Source organism: Centruroides sculpturatus, unplaced genomic scaffold (assembly GCF_000671375.1).
Source record: "Centruroides sculpturatus isolate CEXI.00-Female unplaced genomic scaffold, Cexi_2.0 scaffold209, whole genome shotgun sequence".
NCBI classification, from domain to species: Eukaryota; Metazoa; Arthropoda; class Arachnida; order Scorpiones; family Buthidae; genus Centruroides; species Centruroides sculpturatus.
The window spans coordinates 89298-106332 of record NW_019384446.1 but is presented as its reverse complement, the minus strand read 5'-3'; the positions used below and the strand labels follow the sequence as shown (position 1 = coordinate 106332).

General features: G+C 30.3%; 1 protein-coding gene across 1 annotated transcript; it reads right to left on the bottom strand.

Annotated features, from left to right (window-relative positions):
* Positions 1 to 738: 738 nt before the first annotated feature.
* LOC111620390 (H/ACA ribonucleoprotein complex subunit 2-like protein) lies at positions 739 to 15883 on the bottom strand (the record flags this gene model as incomplete). Its single annotated transcript, XM_023362305.1, has 4 exons — positions 739 to 875; positions 959 to 1101; positions 2919 to 3024; positions 15840 to 15883. Coding segments are annotated over 4 exons (297 nt in total), but the record flags the coding sequence as incomplete, so codon positions are not given.
* Between the last annotated feature and the right edge of the window lie 1152 nt (positions 15884 to 17035).

The window sequence follows — 17035 nt, the reverse complement described above, 5'->3', positions numbered from 1 at the left end:
AACCCCATGCTTTGCCTATAACCCCCACATTATTTATCTACTATTATTATTAATGTACTGTACTTACACAAAAAACCCTCTGATATTCACTGATTTTCCTAAAAATTATATTACTGTCAAATGACCAATTTTGACATTTTTACTTGAAGTTATTTTAATTTTTTTCTACATAGTAAGTTCATCTATAATCTATGATATTTCCATATAAATAATTATATTGGATGTCATTTGTGGCACAGTGCAGCGGCAGGCCTGATGAATTGACCTAGTGGGCCGGATCTGGCCCACGGGCAGTTGTTTGGTGACCCCTGCATTGTATCAGCTGATTAACTATGGATTAAAGAGTTATAGATCTAAATCAAGATATGTTATAGAACAGCATTTCTCAAACTGAAATTGAAGTAAGTTATTTGTCATAAATTGAAATTGGCCTAAACCACTCTTAATAGAAATGTACTCAATGTTACATTTCACATAAAAATTATGCATTATTGATAATAACTTCTATTTCATTATGTAATATACAGTAAGACTCCAATTTACCAGATTTTTAAAAATTTTATAAAGATTTGAATCGCAGAATCATTACAAATATTTTGGGATGCATGAGCAAAAAGTTTGAGAAATGCTGTTATAGAAATAATTTTCAATAATAAAAAGTTTTGTAGGGATAAATATTTATATTCTGAAACTAATATTAATAAAATTAAATATAAAGTAAGGCATCACATTAATAAAAGAATTTAGTTTATTTTACACTTTTGTCATAATAAAATGCATTATTTTGTTGATGGAGAAATTTATACATTTTTCATATTCTGAATTGATGAACAAAATTAGAATTGACGTGATGTCATACCACATGCTTTTCTTAACTGTAAAACAAAAAGAATAAAAAAAAAAATAAACTCAGTAAAATTTAATATTTCAAAATGAATTTTTAAAAATGATACATTACAGAGTTTGCTGGGGATCATATATAGGAATGGGAAGTTTTCCAATTTCTGTTGAGCACTCTTCAAATAATTCCTCATAATCTTGATGGCTTCTTATCATCACCATTAGACAACCTCTATTTACACCCATAGCATTTCCTAAATCCTACAATAAAATAATGGGTTGTTTGAGGATAGGGATTAAATATATCTAAAAATGTTAGCATATGATGTTAATATATTGCTGAGAAGGTATGAAATTGTTTACTTTAATGGAATCCAGTTAGAAATCAAAGTGTTTTGAAATATATTTCATTATTCAGCTGATCGTCTTCACTTTTTCCATAAATTTGTTTTATAGCAGAAATTATTAAATACATAAATAAATTAATAATGAATAAGATCTTGTTTTATGTCAAAGATGCAAAGCAAAATGACAATTTAAAATGGTGCAAACAAAAATATTGCAGATAGGTTCCAAAACTAAAAAATATTTTAAGAAAATGTAATTTATTATAGAAAAAGTTATTTCTCAACTTATTATGACACATTTTAATACGGGTTTTTCTGTTAATTAGTATTGTTGCAAGACTTTTCCTATTATAATCGAAAATAAATACATAAATAAACACACAAACATTATTTTTTTTAGCATATTAACATAACTACAACTTTCAAAAATTTGATTATTTTAAATCTTTACCTAAGAAAAAATTACAAATTAGTTTCTCAAATGTACTGAAAAACTCTTTTTAAATCTTCAAATTGAAATGCATTTCTATTCTTCTTTTTCTTAAAATATTTATTTAATCTATTTTTGTGAACAGCTATTTTTGTTAAGTAAATTTCCTTATAGCAACTGATAACATGCTATATTAACTGGGCTATTTGTAAATGACTTTCTCTGTTGAGATCATCAGTTGTAAAAATGTCAATTCATCAAATGCAGAACTTCAGAGAATCATTCTACTGTTAAAATTATTTAAGCACAAACTTTCAAAGTTGCATTTTTTTGAGAAAATGTTTATGAATTCAGATGCATTAGCTGTTTTGTTACTGGCTCTTAGAGTAACTAAACAGATTTTGTTTCTCAGTATGTGTGAGACAAAAAATTCATCTATGTCATTCTTATCAAATCCTTCCAAGCCAGAATGTAGGCTAGTAATCTATTTCTTGTTGAATCATAGACAATTATGATTTTACTTTTAAAACAGTACTATACAATGCACTCATTCTGACAATATTTTGCTTCAAACTTCATTTATACAGACAGATTTCATTTCATTCACAGCATGAAATATTTTCTACAGCTAGGTTTAAAACTGAGTCTCCAGAGTAGAAAACTGGTGTATATATTCTCCCTGTTACCATCCATCTCTCTCAAATGACTCAATCCATCACTGAATAATTTTTTAAATTATTGTTGTTGGCAATATAAGAATTTTGCAATAAATATTCAATGAAAACAAGAAAAAAAATAAGCAACATTCTGTTTCCAACCTTGTTGTCATCTTTTTCTAAATACACATACAATCTTAAACTATATTTTTTATAGCTTTATACAGAGTGTCCCATTTAAAATGAGTCCAACTGAGATAAAGAAACATTAGTGATGTTAATTTTATAGCTGGTATTAAAAGGGAATAAGACCAATCCCAGAACTATACATGAATTGGAGGAAAGAATTTGCAGAAGCTTGAAGCAATCAACATGAGTATATTATTTTAAGGTTGATCTAAACTTGATAAATACATATAGATGCACAAGAACAATGTAATCTAAGTTTCTGTACATTTAAATAATGTTAAAATAAGATGTGTAACAAGCATCCTTAACCAAAATTCATTTGTTTCTAGTGAATGGGGCTGATTTTAAATGGGACAACCTGTATGATGTCATTAAAAGATTATAAAATTAAAGATTATAGCAAATATGAAGTACTATGTCAATCTATTGTCTGTTAAATCATATTGATATACTTACAGCACGACTTGGAGTGTAAATATAAGGCAAATTCTTTTCTTCACATACAGCAGGTAAATGGCACATCATATCAACTGGTGTTATGTCTCCAGCAAACACCACTATTCTATATGTAATACAAAATTTAAGAATTATTAAATAAATTAAAATTATGTTTTGTATATTAAAAAGTTTTAATTCATACTATCAAGCCTATTAATAAAATAACAGGTCTACTTAGTTTTAGCAAAGTATATATTGATCACAGATTCTTTTCCTGGCTGTTATGTATACCTAACAAGAGAAAGTATTAGAATTGTGTCAAATTTACCCTTTCAGAATTTTGCAAATCTGCTCATCTTGAGACTTCCTGAATCCAAAAAATTCAAAAACAAAAAAATTCCATGGATATATGTGTGTATGTTGTGTGTGTGTGTGTTGGCATCTATTTCACCTAATATCTTAGGATTCTCCCGAATCTCCACCACCTAGTCAGCCAATCTCATATGTATTTGAACTAAAATATATATTTTTGCAAATATCAAATATGGTAGCTGTTTACGGAAATAAAAAATATATAACTTCAAATACACAATATATATAAATTACCTTAAATTTATTACTATGTTGCAAATGTCATGCTCAGCTGATACCGATGCCAAGTGCTATACTGTCATACAAGTCAAGACTACCCAAACAAGTGTAACATTAAGCTGTGTTATTGGTATATGTATCGCCCCAAAGTAGCGAACTGACCTCGGCGTGGCAGAGGCCTAGCAGAGAGAGGCAGCAGGTATAGAGAATCCGATGGTCCTGCTTTGGTCAGTCGTTGATGGAGTCTTTAGACTCGGGCCTAAGCTTCCAGAGGTGTCAGAGTATCATGAGCCTTGGGTCTGTGTACCAGGCCTTAATGAAGCTTGTTGTCTGCATTCTGTGTCCCTATCCATGGACTCCAACAGGGTTTCTAACATCTCCCTAAACTGAAACCTATCCCTGTTCAAACAAACAGCAACTAGAGCTGCAATTTGGCATAGTGGCATTCAGACTCACATCAAAACAGAAGAGAGATTGGTACAGATGAGGCACAGTGGCTATTCTCTTTGGTTTCGGCAATAAGAGGTCCAAGTAGGTCCCTCAGTAAGTCCAATTCCAGAGGACGATCACTGTAGGATTTCCAGGATTCCCAGGGAAGTCTTGTCTTTGGACAAGATAAAAGGAGTGTAGTTGACACAAGTTGGTAGCCCTGCCAATAAGGAGTGAAAGCACAAGTGGGTGCCCCTTGTGGAGCCTCTCTTGACAGGGGCGCCATTAAAATACACTACTGCGCACCCCGGCCCTCTGCCCTCGATCTGAGTCCCTCTGCCATCGATCGAGCACTGCTCTTGTTGGCAGCAAGATGTCCTGCTTGCTGTACTCGTGGGTGAAGTTTCCAGTGTACTTTGTGGTGGAGTTCAGAGTTGCCAGATTTGGCTACTCTTTTTTAGTTTGGCATAAAAAATATCATTTGGCGCATTGGCTACTTTTTGGGCTACATAAATTTGACGTGGCTACAATTTTGGCTACACATTATTTATAAATATATTATTTAAATAAAAATGCATTTTAAAATAGTGTTTCATCACTTTTATTAAGTTGAGACCCAAAGAAAACAAATATTTGTTTTTTTTTTTTCAAATAAATTTTTGTTTGTCTCCTTTAACTATTAAGAATATATAGAAAAATTAATTTTTTATACTCTGTCTTGGCAAAATCATTTGTTGCATAATTCATTGCAATCTACTTCGCAGATAAAATGAGTGATCTCGACATAATAAATTACAGTGTATGCATGTATTTTGAGTCTTGCGATCCTTATTTCCGATCAGTTTACAAGCCTGTAAATTGGTCAAAAACAATTATTGTGATTAAAGTTATTGCTAGAAAAGCACAAATGGCATGTCTTTTTATTTTATCATCAAATCACAGGTTATTAAAAAGGAATTTTTAATGAATTGGCTACTTTTTAGAAAATTTTTGGCTACAGACACTAAAAACATTTGGCAATGCTGGTGGAGTCCAGACAGAGTTCTTGAAGAAGCAAGACCTGTGTTAGTTTGCTCCTTGAAATTTTTAGCTAAGATTTTAGTTCCTAACCATAAATTCAGGCTTAGTTACCTCTTTCCCATACTAGGGTATAGGGAATTAGGCCTTGTTTAGGCTTAGCAGAGTTGTTAAACTTAGCTTTCCTAAGCCTAACTTCATGGTTTTTTTATTTAGTGTAGGACCAGTTTGTGTGTGTTCTCTATCTTGGAGCTGTGTGTGTTGTGTCTCATCCCAGGTCCTTAGTCTCGAGTTTTTCATGTTGTACTTGAATTGATGTCATTCAACTCACTCATGTTACTATGACTCACATAATTGGTAGTCGCGAGTTAGACCCATCAAGTGAACTTAAAAAGCGAGAGGAAATATGTCATACTAACTTGGTTACATATGTCATTAAGCATAATGGGATTACAGTATTTACAATGCATCTGGGTTTGTGACTATAATGATTCGACCAATCAACTTAACTGTTTAACTGTAACAAGTTGTAAACAAATTCCATGTGAATTAGTTTGCACATGTTACAGTTACTTTTGTATTATAATGATATAGGATGCATAAAGAAAATGGAGACCTCCAATGTTTTATTTAAAAAAATCAGTGATGAACAGAAAGAAATATTAGTCACATACATAGAAAAACAATAAGAAAATGAACCGTAGAAAATTTGACAACGAATTTACTAGAAAAAAAACAATTAGATATGTGGAAAGAATTAGTTAAAAAATTAAATGCGTGTGTTGGAGCTAAACAATTCATTGTGGAATGAAAAAAAGTAAGTGTTTTAATTTAATCCTTTCTTCAGTTTTCTTCCTTGATCTGCTTCTTAAATTGTTCAATGAACTTAACACTTCTGATTAATAAATAATCTTAATATAGTGTCTATGTCGTTAATAATTTATACATATAATTTACTATCATTTTAATTCTCTTTTNCCAATCCGTCGTGTAATTGAAAAAGTATTTTAATTTAATCCTTTCTTCATATAGTTTTCTTCCTTGATCTATTTCTTAAATTGTTTTGTCTATTAAGATTATTTGATTAATCAGGAACTTAACACTTCTGATTAATAAATAATCTTAATATAGTGTCTATGTCGTTAATAATTTATACATATAATTTACTATCATTTTAATTCTCTTTTTTGATGAATTAGATAATTTTTTTTATTTTTGAAAAAATTTGCTGTATAATTTTATCAAATAAGATTTTTTATTAGTGCTGGCTTGACATGAAAAGGAATGCAAAAGAGAAGGCATTGAGAATAAAAAACAGCAGAGAAAAGACTGGGGGTAGTAAAGAATTGAATGAAAAATTATCTTCTTTACAAGAAAGAATTCTTTCTGTAATGGGAGATACAGAGGCTTTGGGGTAAATAATAATCTTTAAATTTAAAATGAATAAAGACTAATGTGTTTTAAAAAATGTTATACTTCATTATTTTTCTGTATAGAATGGACACTATTAAATAATAATAATATATTTTTGAAATTTCTATCTGTACTACTACTATTCTGTTCATTTTTTAAAAATGCAATTTATTACTATAATAGGAATCTACAGCACTGCCAGAAATTGAAAATATCAATGTGACAGGTATAAAATTTTATTTCTGAATCTGAAAAGCGTTAGTATGCATCAAAATAAATAATCTCAAATACAAAGTAATTATAACACAAAAATTTGTTATGGTTTTCAAATGTTTTCAATTTATCTAACACATAGTGAAAATGCAGGCTTATCAAAAGGAGTGAGTGAGTGTAAGTAAATTTTTAAAATATTTTCAAATTACTTCATTAAAGCAACTGTAGCATTAATTATAAGAACTGAATTTATAGAATCTGTTATAAATGAACTGCATTATTAATTATTAAGTCATATTAATATACAAAGTTATAAGATTTAGTATAAAAAAATTAATTAATTTTATAGTTAGCATGTACAAAGACTAAGTTTTCCTTGTGAATTTATGTTTTGTAGTAAATGAAGAAAAAGAAAACACATTTCTGTTGAACAAGAATTAAATGAAGCAAAGAAAACAACAGATTCGTTTATTCAGCTACAACAGGAAAAACTTAAACTGAAGAAAAAAGAACTGGAGTTAAGGGAGAAAGAACTTTCCACATCTGAGGAAAACAAACTCACTTAAAAAAATTGCAACAGCATTAACTACTATTGTTGATATGTTATCCCAAAATAATTTATAATATTTGAGAAAATATATTATTTTTATATATTTGTTTAGAATAATTATTTATTTTCAAATTAAATTTGTTTTTCAGGTACTGATTTTTCTGTTCTTCTTTATATCTGAATATTCTTGAAAAAGACAGGCTCTTAACAGGTGTGTGTGTATATACACACATACACACACAATTTATTAGTATACATGTTACTATGAAAGACATATCTGGCAATGTTCAGATTCTTTGGTGAATGTCAGCATTCACACAGTCATTTCGTGTATGTACAAAATATTTGCTAAATATCATTATTTCTCACTTACACTGGCAAATGTCAACATTCATCATGCACTGATGGTGAATGTTGAATAAAAATATTTTTATTACATTAAGACAAAAATGCAACTTTTTAATATGTCAAGATAAGAGAAAACTTAAGTAACAGCACATAAATTGTTGAACCTAAAATGAATGGTACATTCTTAATCAGAAAAGAAAAATAATACACAATAGTAAACTTACACATATATTATGTGATTGACATTATACAATCTTATTTATTGCAACAACTTAACTGTTATGACATTTTGAATTGCACAAGAATCCCTTGCTTTTACAACTGCATTTATTCGTGGAACACTTCTTTTTGCAATGACAGCATGCATAGCCTTGCCCTCCACTTTTTGAATTATCTGCAGCTGCTTCTCTCAGCAATATTTCTTGAGAAGAAATCTTATCTACGGAAAGTAACTTTTCTTTACAAATTACGAACTGATTACAGGTATAAAGCTGCTTGAGATAAAGAGACAAGATGGCATAGAATTTGGGAGAGGAGATGGAGAAGAATGGACACCCTGGATAGAGAGAAGTGGAGAAGACAGATTAAAGATACACTGACCCCATATAAACATAGGAAAAGTCAAAGACAAGATTCTGCCTAAATCTTTCAGTTATATGCTAGACCAGTGTTTTTCAACCTTCTTGAATATGCGACCCCTTTACAAGTTAAAAATTTCTGGCGACCCCCAGGGCCATATTAAATCTATATCAGTGATTTTAAAAACTACATATTTAATTTTCTTTCTGTTGAGACCTAAATATCGATCGAAAAACCAATTGTTCTGTAAAATAAACAGGCACAGCCTTCTCACTGAAATTCTAGTTGTTTTTATTGTAGTGTAGGACCTACAAACACTTGTCTTTTTCTTATACCTGCGACCCCCTTGGGGGTCGCACCCTACAGGTTGAAAAACACTGTGCTAGACTATTGCCCTAATTTAATTTACAACTTTTGCTATGCTATTTGCTTTTTTCAAGCTTGTAACAGTGAATGACCCGCTCATATTTTGCAATCCTTGTTTGATGTCCTGTTGTTTGAGAACCATACCAAAATTATGAAATTACCAAAATTTTCATTAAAAGCAATTAATACTTTCAATCTCAGCTTTATATTCAATGGCTGGATAGCCAAGTGGTTAAGGTGGCAACCCACTAATTTAAACCCGTGGCAGATCAAAAATCCCTGAGAAGTTTTTTAGGGGAGATCTGTCCCCTATGTTTGGTCCTGTCCCTCACCACATGGCCAAACCCATAATGGGCTTGCTAAAAAAATCCTCTTAGCACCCATACAGTAGAGTTAAAAAAAATATGCAAACTCATACTTTGCATGTAGGAACTTTACATGAACCAATTTCACTGTGAAGAGAAATTGTGATATATAACAGATTTTATTTTCATACGATAATTACAAGTACTTTAAATTTATTTTTTATTAAAATTTATCGTGAGACATCTTGAAATATATTCAACTAAATTAAAAAGTTACGTTGCATTTTCAGATTTTGATTCATCATTTCGAAATTGTGGGCATATTGCCTAATAAAGGACGTGTAACACAGCGAGGTAAGCAAACCAATGGTATAATCCGTTTAAAATGAAATGGCTATCATTGGCTTGTTTATCCAGTTGTATTAAAGACGCTTTTTATCAGGCGATGCGCCCTCTGAAACGATCACTTCCCTGTGAGACACTGTACAGTACATATTTAAATGTCAAAACTTATTTACCAGATTTTAATATTCCATTGGCTAATGCATAAGCCATTTTTCCTGAACCAATAAATCCGACATTGCCTTCATATTCTTCCATTTTACTGGAAGAATCCCGAACCTATTTTAATACAATTATAACCAAGAATTGAAATGACACGAGCGTCTTCTTCTTCTCAGTTTATATGGAGCGTTTAGCTGCAGGAACACATTTAGCTGGGTGAAAACCGACTGCAACGCCTCTAGCGAAATATATCCAGTGATCCTGTTAACAAAAAATTAGGAAAGAAGCCATGTTTTGTTTCATTCAATTCAAAATTCATGCTATAATAATCCATATTGAAACTTATAAAAAAATTTTACCTTTATTATATACGAACGAAGAATATATCTATTTTTACTATTTTCATACCTTTCACTTAAACCATTTTAATATAATTTGAAAGAAATTAGNTCTTGATATATATCTATTTTAATGATATATATCTATCATTAAAAATTTATATATATATATATATCATTAAATATATGATGAATATATGATTAAATACATATATAATGAATATATGATTTAAAAAATGATTAAATATTAATCATTAAAAATATTTTTAAGAAAAACATAAACTTATTAGTTGTTGTTGAATCTGTCTATCTGTCTAGCTTCATTAAAAAGTATATCATTTGATGTGTTTTCAAATTCTGTTGATGGTATGATCTGCTGTAACTGGTCTTCTGGTTGCAATATATCATCATCCTCCAAAGCAATATTATTTTTAATGCAAATGTTGTAAAGCACAACACATGTAATTATAATATTTGAAGCTGTTTTCATGTTATGCCCTTCAGCATTGTCCTCAAATCTATTATTTGACTTTCATTAAAACAAAAATCATATAATGTATTTGAAAATGATGCTAGAAAGTTTCAAAACATTACATGAATGTTTAAATTAAAACTGTTTTAGTTAATTTAAAATATTATAATCTGATTTTTAATAATTATGTATGAATATAAATTTTTGTTAATTTTAACAGAAAAATCTGTTAAAGTTAATTAAAATTTAACTAAATTAACTAAAATTTATATTCATACATAAGCATCTTAAATCCCAATAATTATGTTAAAGGAATTTTTTCAAAAACAGAGGAGTTTATATTTTCACAAATTCTAAAAAATTTTATAACTATTGATAATTGTCAATGGGGGTGTGAGCTGCTCGGCTAGTGTGTGAGTGAACTTTTGAGAGGAGTTGAGACGCAGTAAACTATAGCAGTGTTTTTCAACCTATGGGTCGCGACCCCCAGGGGGTCGCAAAGCCTTACACGGGGTGTCGCGGGTAGAAGAAAATGACAAGTGTTTGTAGGTCTTACACTACATTAAAAAACTACAATTTCAGAAAGAATTACGGCCCATCCCAGAAAATGATAGCGGAAAAAGCGTTGAGCTGATTTGCAAAAGAGAAATAAAAAGTAGAAAAGTAGAAGCTGAAAATTCTGATCCTAAAGAAAAAAAAAAATGTCAACAGCTCCCTGTGCTGAATGTTATAATTAAAGGAAGTTTCATACTTTATTGTGTGTTAAGTTATTGTCGATTCTTCTGAAATTTTCATTTTAATCAACAATAATTTGTCTCAACAGAAAGAAAATTAAATACATAGTTTTTAAAATCACTGATATAGTTTTAATATGGCCCTAGGGGGGTCGCCGGAATTTTTTAACTTGTAAAGGGGTTGCGTATTCAAGAAGGTTGAAAAACACTGAACTAGAGCATGAAAGCGATAATAAAGAAAGGAAAAATGACTTGTGTAAAAATTTGGAAATTTGCTAACAGGTTATCCTTGGATTTAATTATAATACTATTAATAATTGCTGGAGTTGAATCCAACCCAGGCCCTCTGCCCATTTCTCACAAGGATTAAGTCAATTGGAAATGCAAAAAAGGGGGCGTGGCAGACCTCGCAAGGTAAGTCCAAAGGATGAGGAGAAAAAAAATCAACTAGCAGAAATGTTAAGTGATGAATATTATCAAATAGATGGAAATAGTAAACAACTCTCTGAATCTACGAAGAGTCCGAAAATTTATGAGTACTTCGAACCAGTAAGTGAACCAGANGAGTTGAATCCAACCCAGGCCCTCTGCCCATTTCTCACAAGGATTAAGTCAATTGGAAATGCAAAAAAGGGGGCGTGGCAGACCTCGCAAGGTAAGTCCAAAGGATGAGGAGAAAAAAAATCAACTAGCAGAAATGTTAAGTGATGAATATTATCAAATAGATGGAAATAGTAAACAACTCTCTGAATCTACGAAGAGTCCGAAAATTTATGAGTACTTCGAACCAGTAAGTGAACCAGAATCACAAGTAATTGACGAACTCAATATACATTAAAATCCACCTATGATCTAATTCAGGATAAATTTAGTCAGCTAAATATTGGGATTCAATCAATTAAATCTGAAATAAACATATTGAAAGAAGTGAACAAGAATTACAAAGAAGAAATGTGTGAGATTAGCCGGGGATACCTTTCCTCTAGGATTGTTGGTACCACTTATTCGGTGGCTAGTTGGTGAAACTAGTTCTCGGGTCGTCAAAAAGAATGGCTTTTCCTAATTTGAGGAAATTTGAGGGCAGAGGGACTTACAGTTTGAATATATCTAAGGCAGAACTAACGGATTTCACAATTCTTTGTTCCTACGTCAGAATTCCCAACACCAGTTTAAATTTAAACCACACGTTAATCCGCGTATTCTAAAATTGTATTTTAAAAAGTGTGGATATCTTATGGATTTGATTCAGATAATTGAGAGACATCTTTTAACAAATAATAAAAGAATTTAATCAAACAAAAGTAAACAAAATTTCACAAAATTGAAATGTTCAATAATTAAATATTTCCAATTGAGAGAGAGTATGGATTCAATTAAAATATACACAAGAGAGAGAGAGCTCACAAATTCATTGATAATCATACTACCTCAAAGTGTGCTTTGTCTTTATCTTCATCTGTATTCTATGATCATACCTCATTTCATGGAGAGGTCTGGATTTGTCACATTATTAAAAGATTCTTCTTTTCTCCTAAATTAGCTCATTTTTTATACTCAATTTGATATGACTAAGGGCGTCGGCCTTAGGGAGACTGTATGGACTATGTCTCTCCTCTATGAGATCTTCTGACGTATTCCCCGAATCATGTAGATTTTTGACTATATCTCCTGATTTGTGACCAATCAGCATTTTTGTATTCTCTCATGGGGGGATTATTGAGGGGATGACAATTCCCAGGGTGGTGAGATTTTGTAATAGATAAATAAAAAACAAAAAGGATGTGTCTACTTCCGTTAAAGGAAGTGACTCTTTTATCAGCTTTCCCATGTTAGAAAATGATATTTTCACACCCAAAATAAAAGAATATTTTACTTCATAATTTTTAACTTTATACTTAAATTGTTAATTAGACCCAGGGACTATTCGGATCTCACATATGAAAGGAATCAATCAAAAGCTACAAGAACTGGACGAAAAATCAAAAAATAATAATCATCTTAAAGGTATGTTGGAATTTGAAATTGATAAACTGGTAAACAAGAAAACTAAAAAGAATATAATCATTATGAACTACCCATTCAAATCACTAGATTACTTGCAAGAAATTAAGTTATTCATAAATAATGATTTAAGATTAAAAAATAATGAAATAGAAGGACTAATCAAATTAAATAATAGAGAAAATAAACCTATTGTCAAAATAATTCTTGATTCTGTTAATGCAAGAAATGAGATTCTTAGAGAATTTTGGCAGTCGAAATCAAACTTAATTGGCAAGGACAAAGAAAAAATAATATTTACAGCCGATCTATGCAGACGATCGAGGTTAAGAAGGAAATATCTACAGATTAGGATTAAACAGGAAAAGTTAAACAAGAATAAAATAATAGTTAGAGATGATTATTATATAAAAGACAACTTAAGATATAAGTAGTATATGTATGAGAGACTCTGGGATAATTTGGTAAACTTCGCGAGGTTTATAACTTTTATCCCAGAAACTCTCAACATTTTGAGGGAAAGACGTCGAGCAGGGGCTAAAATCGAGCAAAATTGCAGAATCTCTCGAGCGATTCCGAGATAATTACTATCCCAGAAACTCTCATAGGAGTAGAAATCACACCCATTTTCGATGCCCCTTCGGTTATACTTTTCCGCAAGATTTGAATGAGAGTTTCTGGAATAAATCGCTCCGTTATAAGAGAACGTTTAGACGAGACTAAAAATAATTGTGACGAGATTGTACGCGGCAAGACTAAGGATATTGTAAACGGTAGTACAGATGCAATGCTTCAAAAAACAATTCTTGGATTCCTTAATTTTAATAATAAGTACAAACATTTTTTTAACGATTCTATATATATTTTAATTTTTTTTTCTTTATATAAGAGAACTATTATTTTGTATAAGTGAACTAATATTTTATTTATTAACATTAACACAACGATTATCATTTTTTTTTTAAATGTGAGTGGTGCCATCTGGTAAGAAATATATTAAATAACATTTTTTTAAATATTTTAATATATTTTCGAAATTAGATGTTAAAAGAAATAACAAATAACATGTACCGTCGCTAATCGGATCATGCTATTTGCTATTTCGATATTTATTGACTTTTTTACGGCATTCATTGTGTTTAATATACTCTTTCTAGTTTTTTTTTTTTATGTCGCGATGGTGATTAAATAAATGACACGAAGACTTTCTCTCTCTCTCTCTCTCTCTCTCTCTCTCTCTTTTTTTTGAATAAAGAATAGGGGTTACAATGATTTATTAATTTGAAGATTATACAAAAACATAAGCATATAAATTTTATTAATTATATTTAAAAAATAAAGTTTATGTTAAAATTATTTTAGAAAAAAATTATAACTTTTCGCATATTTTCGATAAAACATAAACCAAAGTAAAATGATAATTATTCGATACAAATTTGTTTGATAAATGTTTCTGATTAGCAATGACGATACACCAATTAAGTTTATGCTTGTAATCTTCCATAAATTTTTCGGATAATTCTTGATGCTTCGAAATAAGGTCCCAATCCATAATGTTTTCAAGTTCTCTAATAATTTCTTCGTGCAATTGTTGATATTTACAAATAAGCTTCATATTGAGGAAATGTTTAAAAGTTAATATGAAATTTTCACTCAGTCTTTGATATTGAGATCCCAATTTAGACGATCGTGATATTGAGTCAAAAAGGGTTCTGATAACTGTTGATAACGACAAACATCATCCCAATTAACTCGTTGAACATATCTTTGTATAAAATCGGAGGAGAAGCGTTTGCTTTTCCAAATTTTATTCCAATTTAATTTATGTTGGAAATCTCTAATAAATTCGTCACTAAGATTAGTTTTTTCAGAAATAATGTCCCAATCGACCTTATCTGCAAGTCGTCTTATTACTTCTTCACTTAAATTTAATCTAGAAAAATCTTTCCAATCAAAACTCGGGCCTACTTCGCGAACTAACATGTCTATGTTTTTTCCGTTCATTATGATGTGAAAATAGTCCTTCTTCGTTCGATAGTAATACGAATAATGATTAGTTTTATTGTTTGTCTCGCTTTTATATAATTTTTTTTATGACGCAATCACTTGGTTTTGGTTTTGTTTTCACTCGTTTCAGGTCGATGAACTTTAAAAATGACGTAATCGAGTTAATTACGCAATCGCTTTTTTTTTCCTTCTAATAAACCGGTTTTAGTTAAATGAAAGTAAAAATATTATTAAATAAAACAAGACACAAAATTTAAAAAAAAAAAAATATTTATTGGTTTTCACTTTTATACTCAAAATACATTTTCAGAATATTATTTTCAGGTCCCCAATGAGGATTATGTTTTTCCGAATCGATGAAACATTCTTCAAAATTGTTAAATGTTTTGCTAGATTCTGATAGAATTTCCAAGCTTTGATGATGATAAGATTCCTTCGATGTAAGCAGCCATTGGAAATGTTTCACCTTGGGTATAAACTGTGGTACGTAATCCACGCAATATAGAATTTTAATGGATGGTGGAAAGTTTTGCGATTTAGCCGAGTGTTCTGCCAATTCGATGCTTGAGAAGCTACCTCTAGAGAAAGCATAGGGAACTAATAATTTTTCGTTGATTGGAAAAAATGCTCTCCAACCGAACGACGACATGCATGTACTTGATTCTCCCATTTTTCTAATGAATTAATTTTTGAATTCGCGATCTAGGTTTTATTATGTTTTTCGCTCATGCGCACTAATCGTTTTGTGTTATTTTAATACGCAATGATTTTGGTTTTAAACTTTATTTTTACATCATGTCTCATAATATATTAATCGCTTTCGCTATTATAACCTGTTTAGAATTATTTGCGTTAACGATTGGTTTTTCAGTTTTATTATCTAGATCGGATTTTAAGGAAATTGATATAAAAAATACTACTTGCGAATATTCTTTACATTTAGATAGAAATGTTTATTTACATAAATGTAAGAATTCTGGAAGAGTTGTATATGATATTCGAAAATTCATGAGCGAAGGACTACCTCATAAATATATAGGTGTGCAATTATTAAAGAAGGAATTTAACTTACTTTGTACGAAATGCATTTAAAACATCCGTCAAGTTGTATTGTCGTCAGTCCGTCTCAATCTGGAAAAACTTCTTTAGTTCGGAAAATGTTGTGTGAAAATATCTACGAAAAACCGTTAGAAAGAGTTATGTGGTGTTATTCAATGTTTCAGCCGTGGTTCGTGGAAGAGAAAAATATTCATTTTAAATGTGGTATTCCTGAAAATATCGAAAATTTGGATTTAATAATTATAGACGATTTAATGCATTCTTTAACCGAAAAAATTGCCGAATTATTTATCGTTCAATCCCATCATAAAAATATAAGTGTTATATTGATAATGCAAAATTTATTTCCTCGTAATAAAGTAATGAGAGACCCCTTCTGAGCCGCGCTCGAGTCTGACTCGAGCAACAAATACGTGACGTAAGATCCACGCTCGAGTGTCACTCGAGCAACACGTCATCAATATTTTCTAAAATGTCCACGCTCGAGTCTGACTCGAGCGAAGCATTTTTACATTCTATTGGATGTTGTTGATGACGGCATAAAATTTTATTTATTTATATCCAATAGTAGTTTATGTTATTGAACATTTTTTCGGTCCCCACTCATAGAAATCGTAGATATGTTCGAAAAATAATTGATATATTTGAGTATTTACGGTAACTACTACATACGTCACTAGAAACCCATCTTCCCCTGAGGTGTGTTTGGAAACTTCCCGCGATCGTCAACAGTCAGCTGATCTCAAGGTCAGGTATTTATAAACACAGCACAGCTGTGCGTGTCACGTGATCCGTTGCGATTTTTTTTCTGTATGATAAGCCTAATGAATGTAAATAATTTGTGATGAAAAAACAAAGTTTTATATAAAATGTTTTAAAATATATATTTTATAAAATAGTGCATTTTTTTACATTTTAATTTTTTGTAGCAGTTTTTCCAGCAAAGCTCAAGACATAATCGTGACGTTAGCATATAAAAAAACTAAGCACAGGATAAACTATTATAAAATAAATGCTTTATTGTTAACATATTTATTTGTATTTTTTTTTACAATTATAAATATAAAATTTTTATACATGAATAAGTGGAAAAAATAAATTGAAAATAATGCAAATAATATATAATTCAATACGTTTATACATGAATAAGTGGAAAAATAAATTGATAATGCAAATATATAATGCAATACGTTTATACAAGAATAAGTG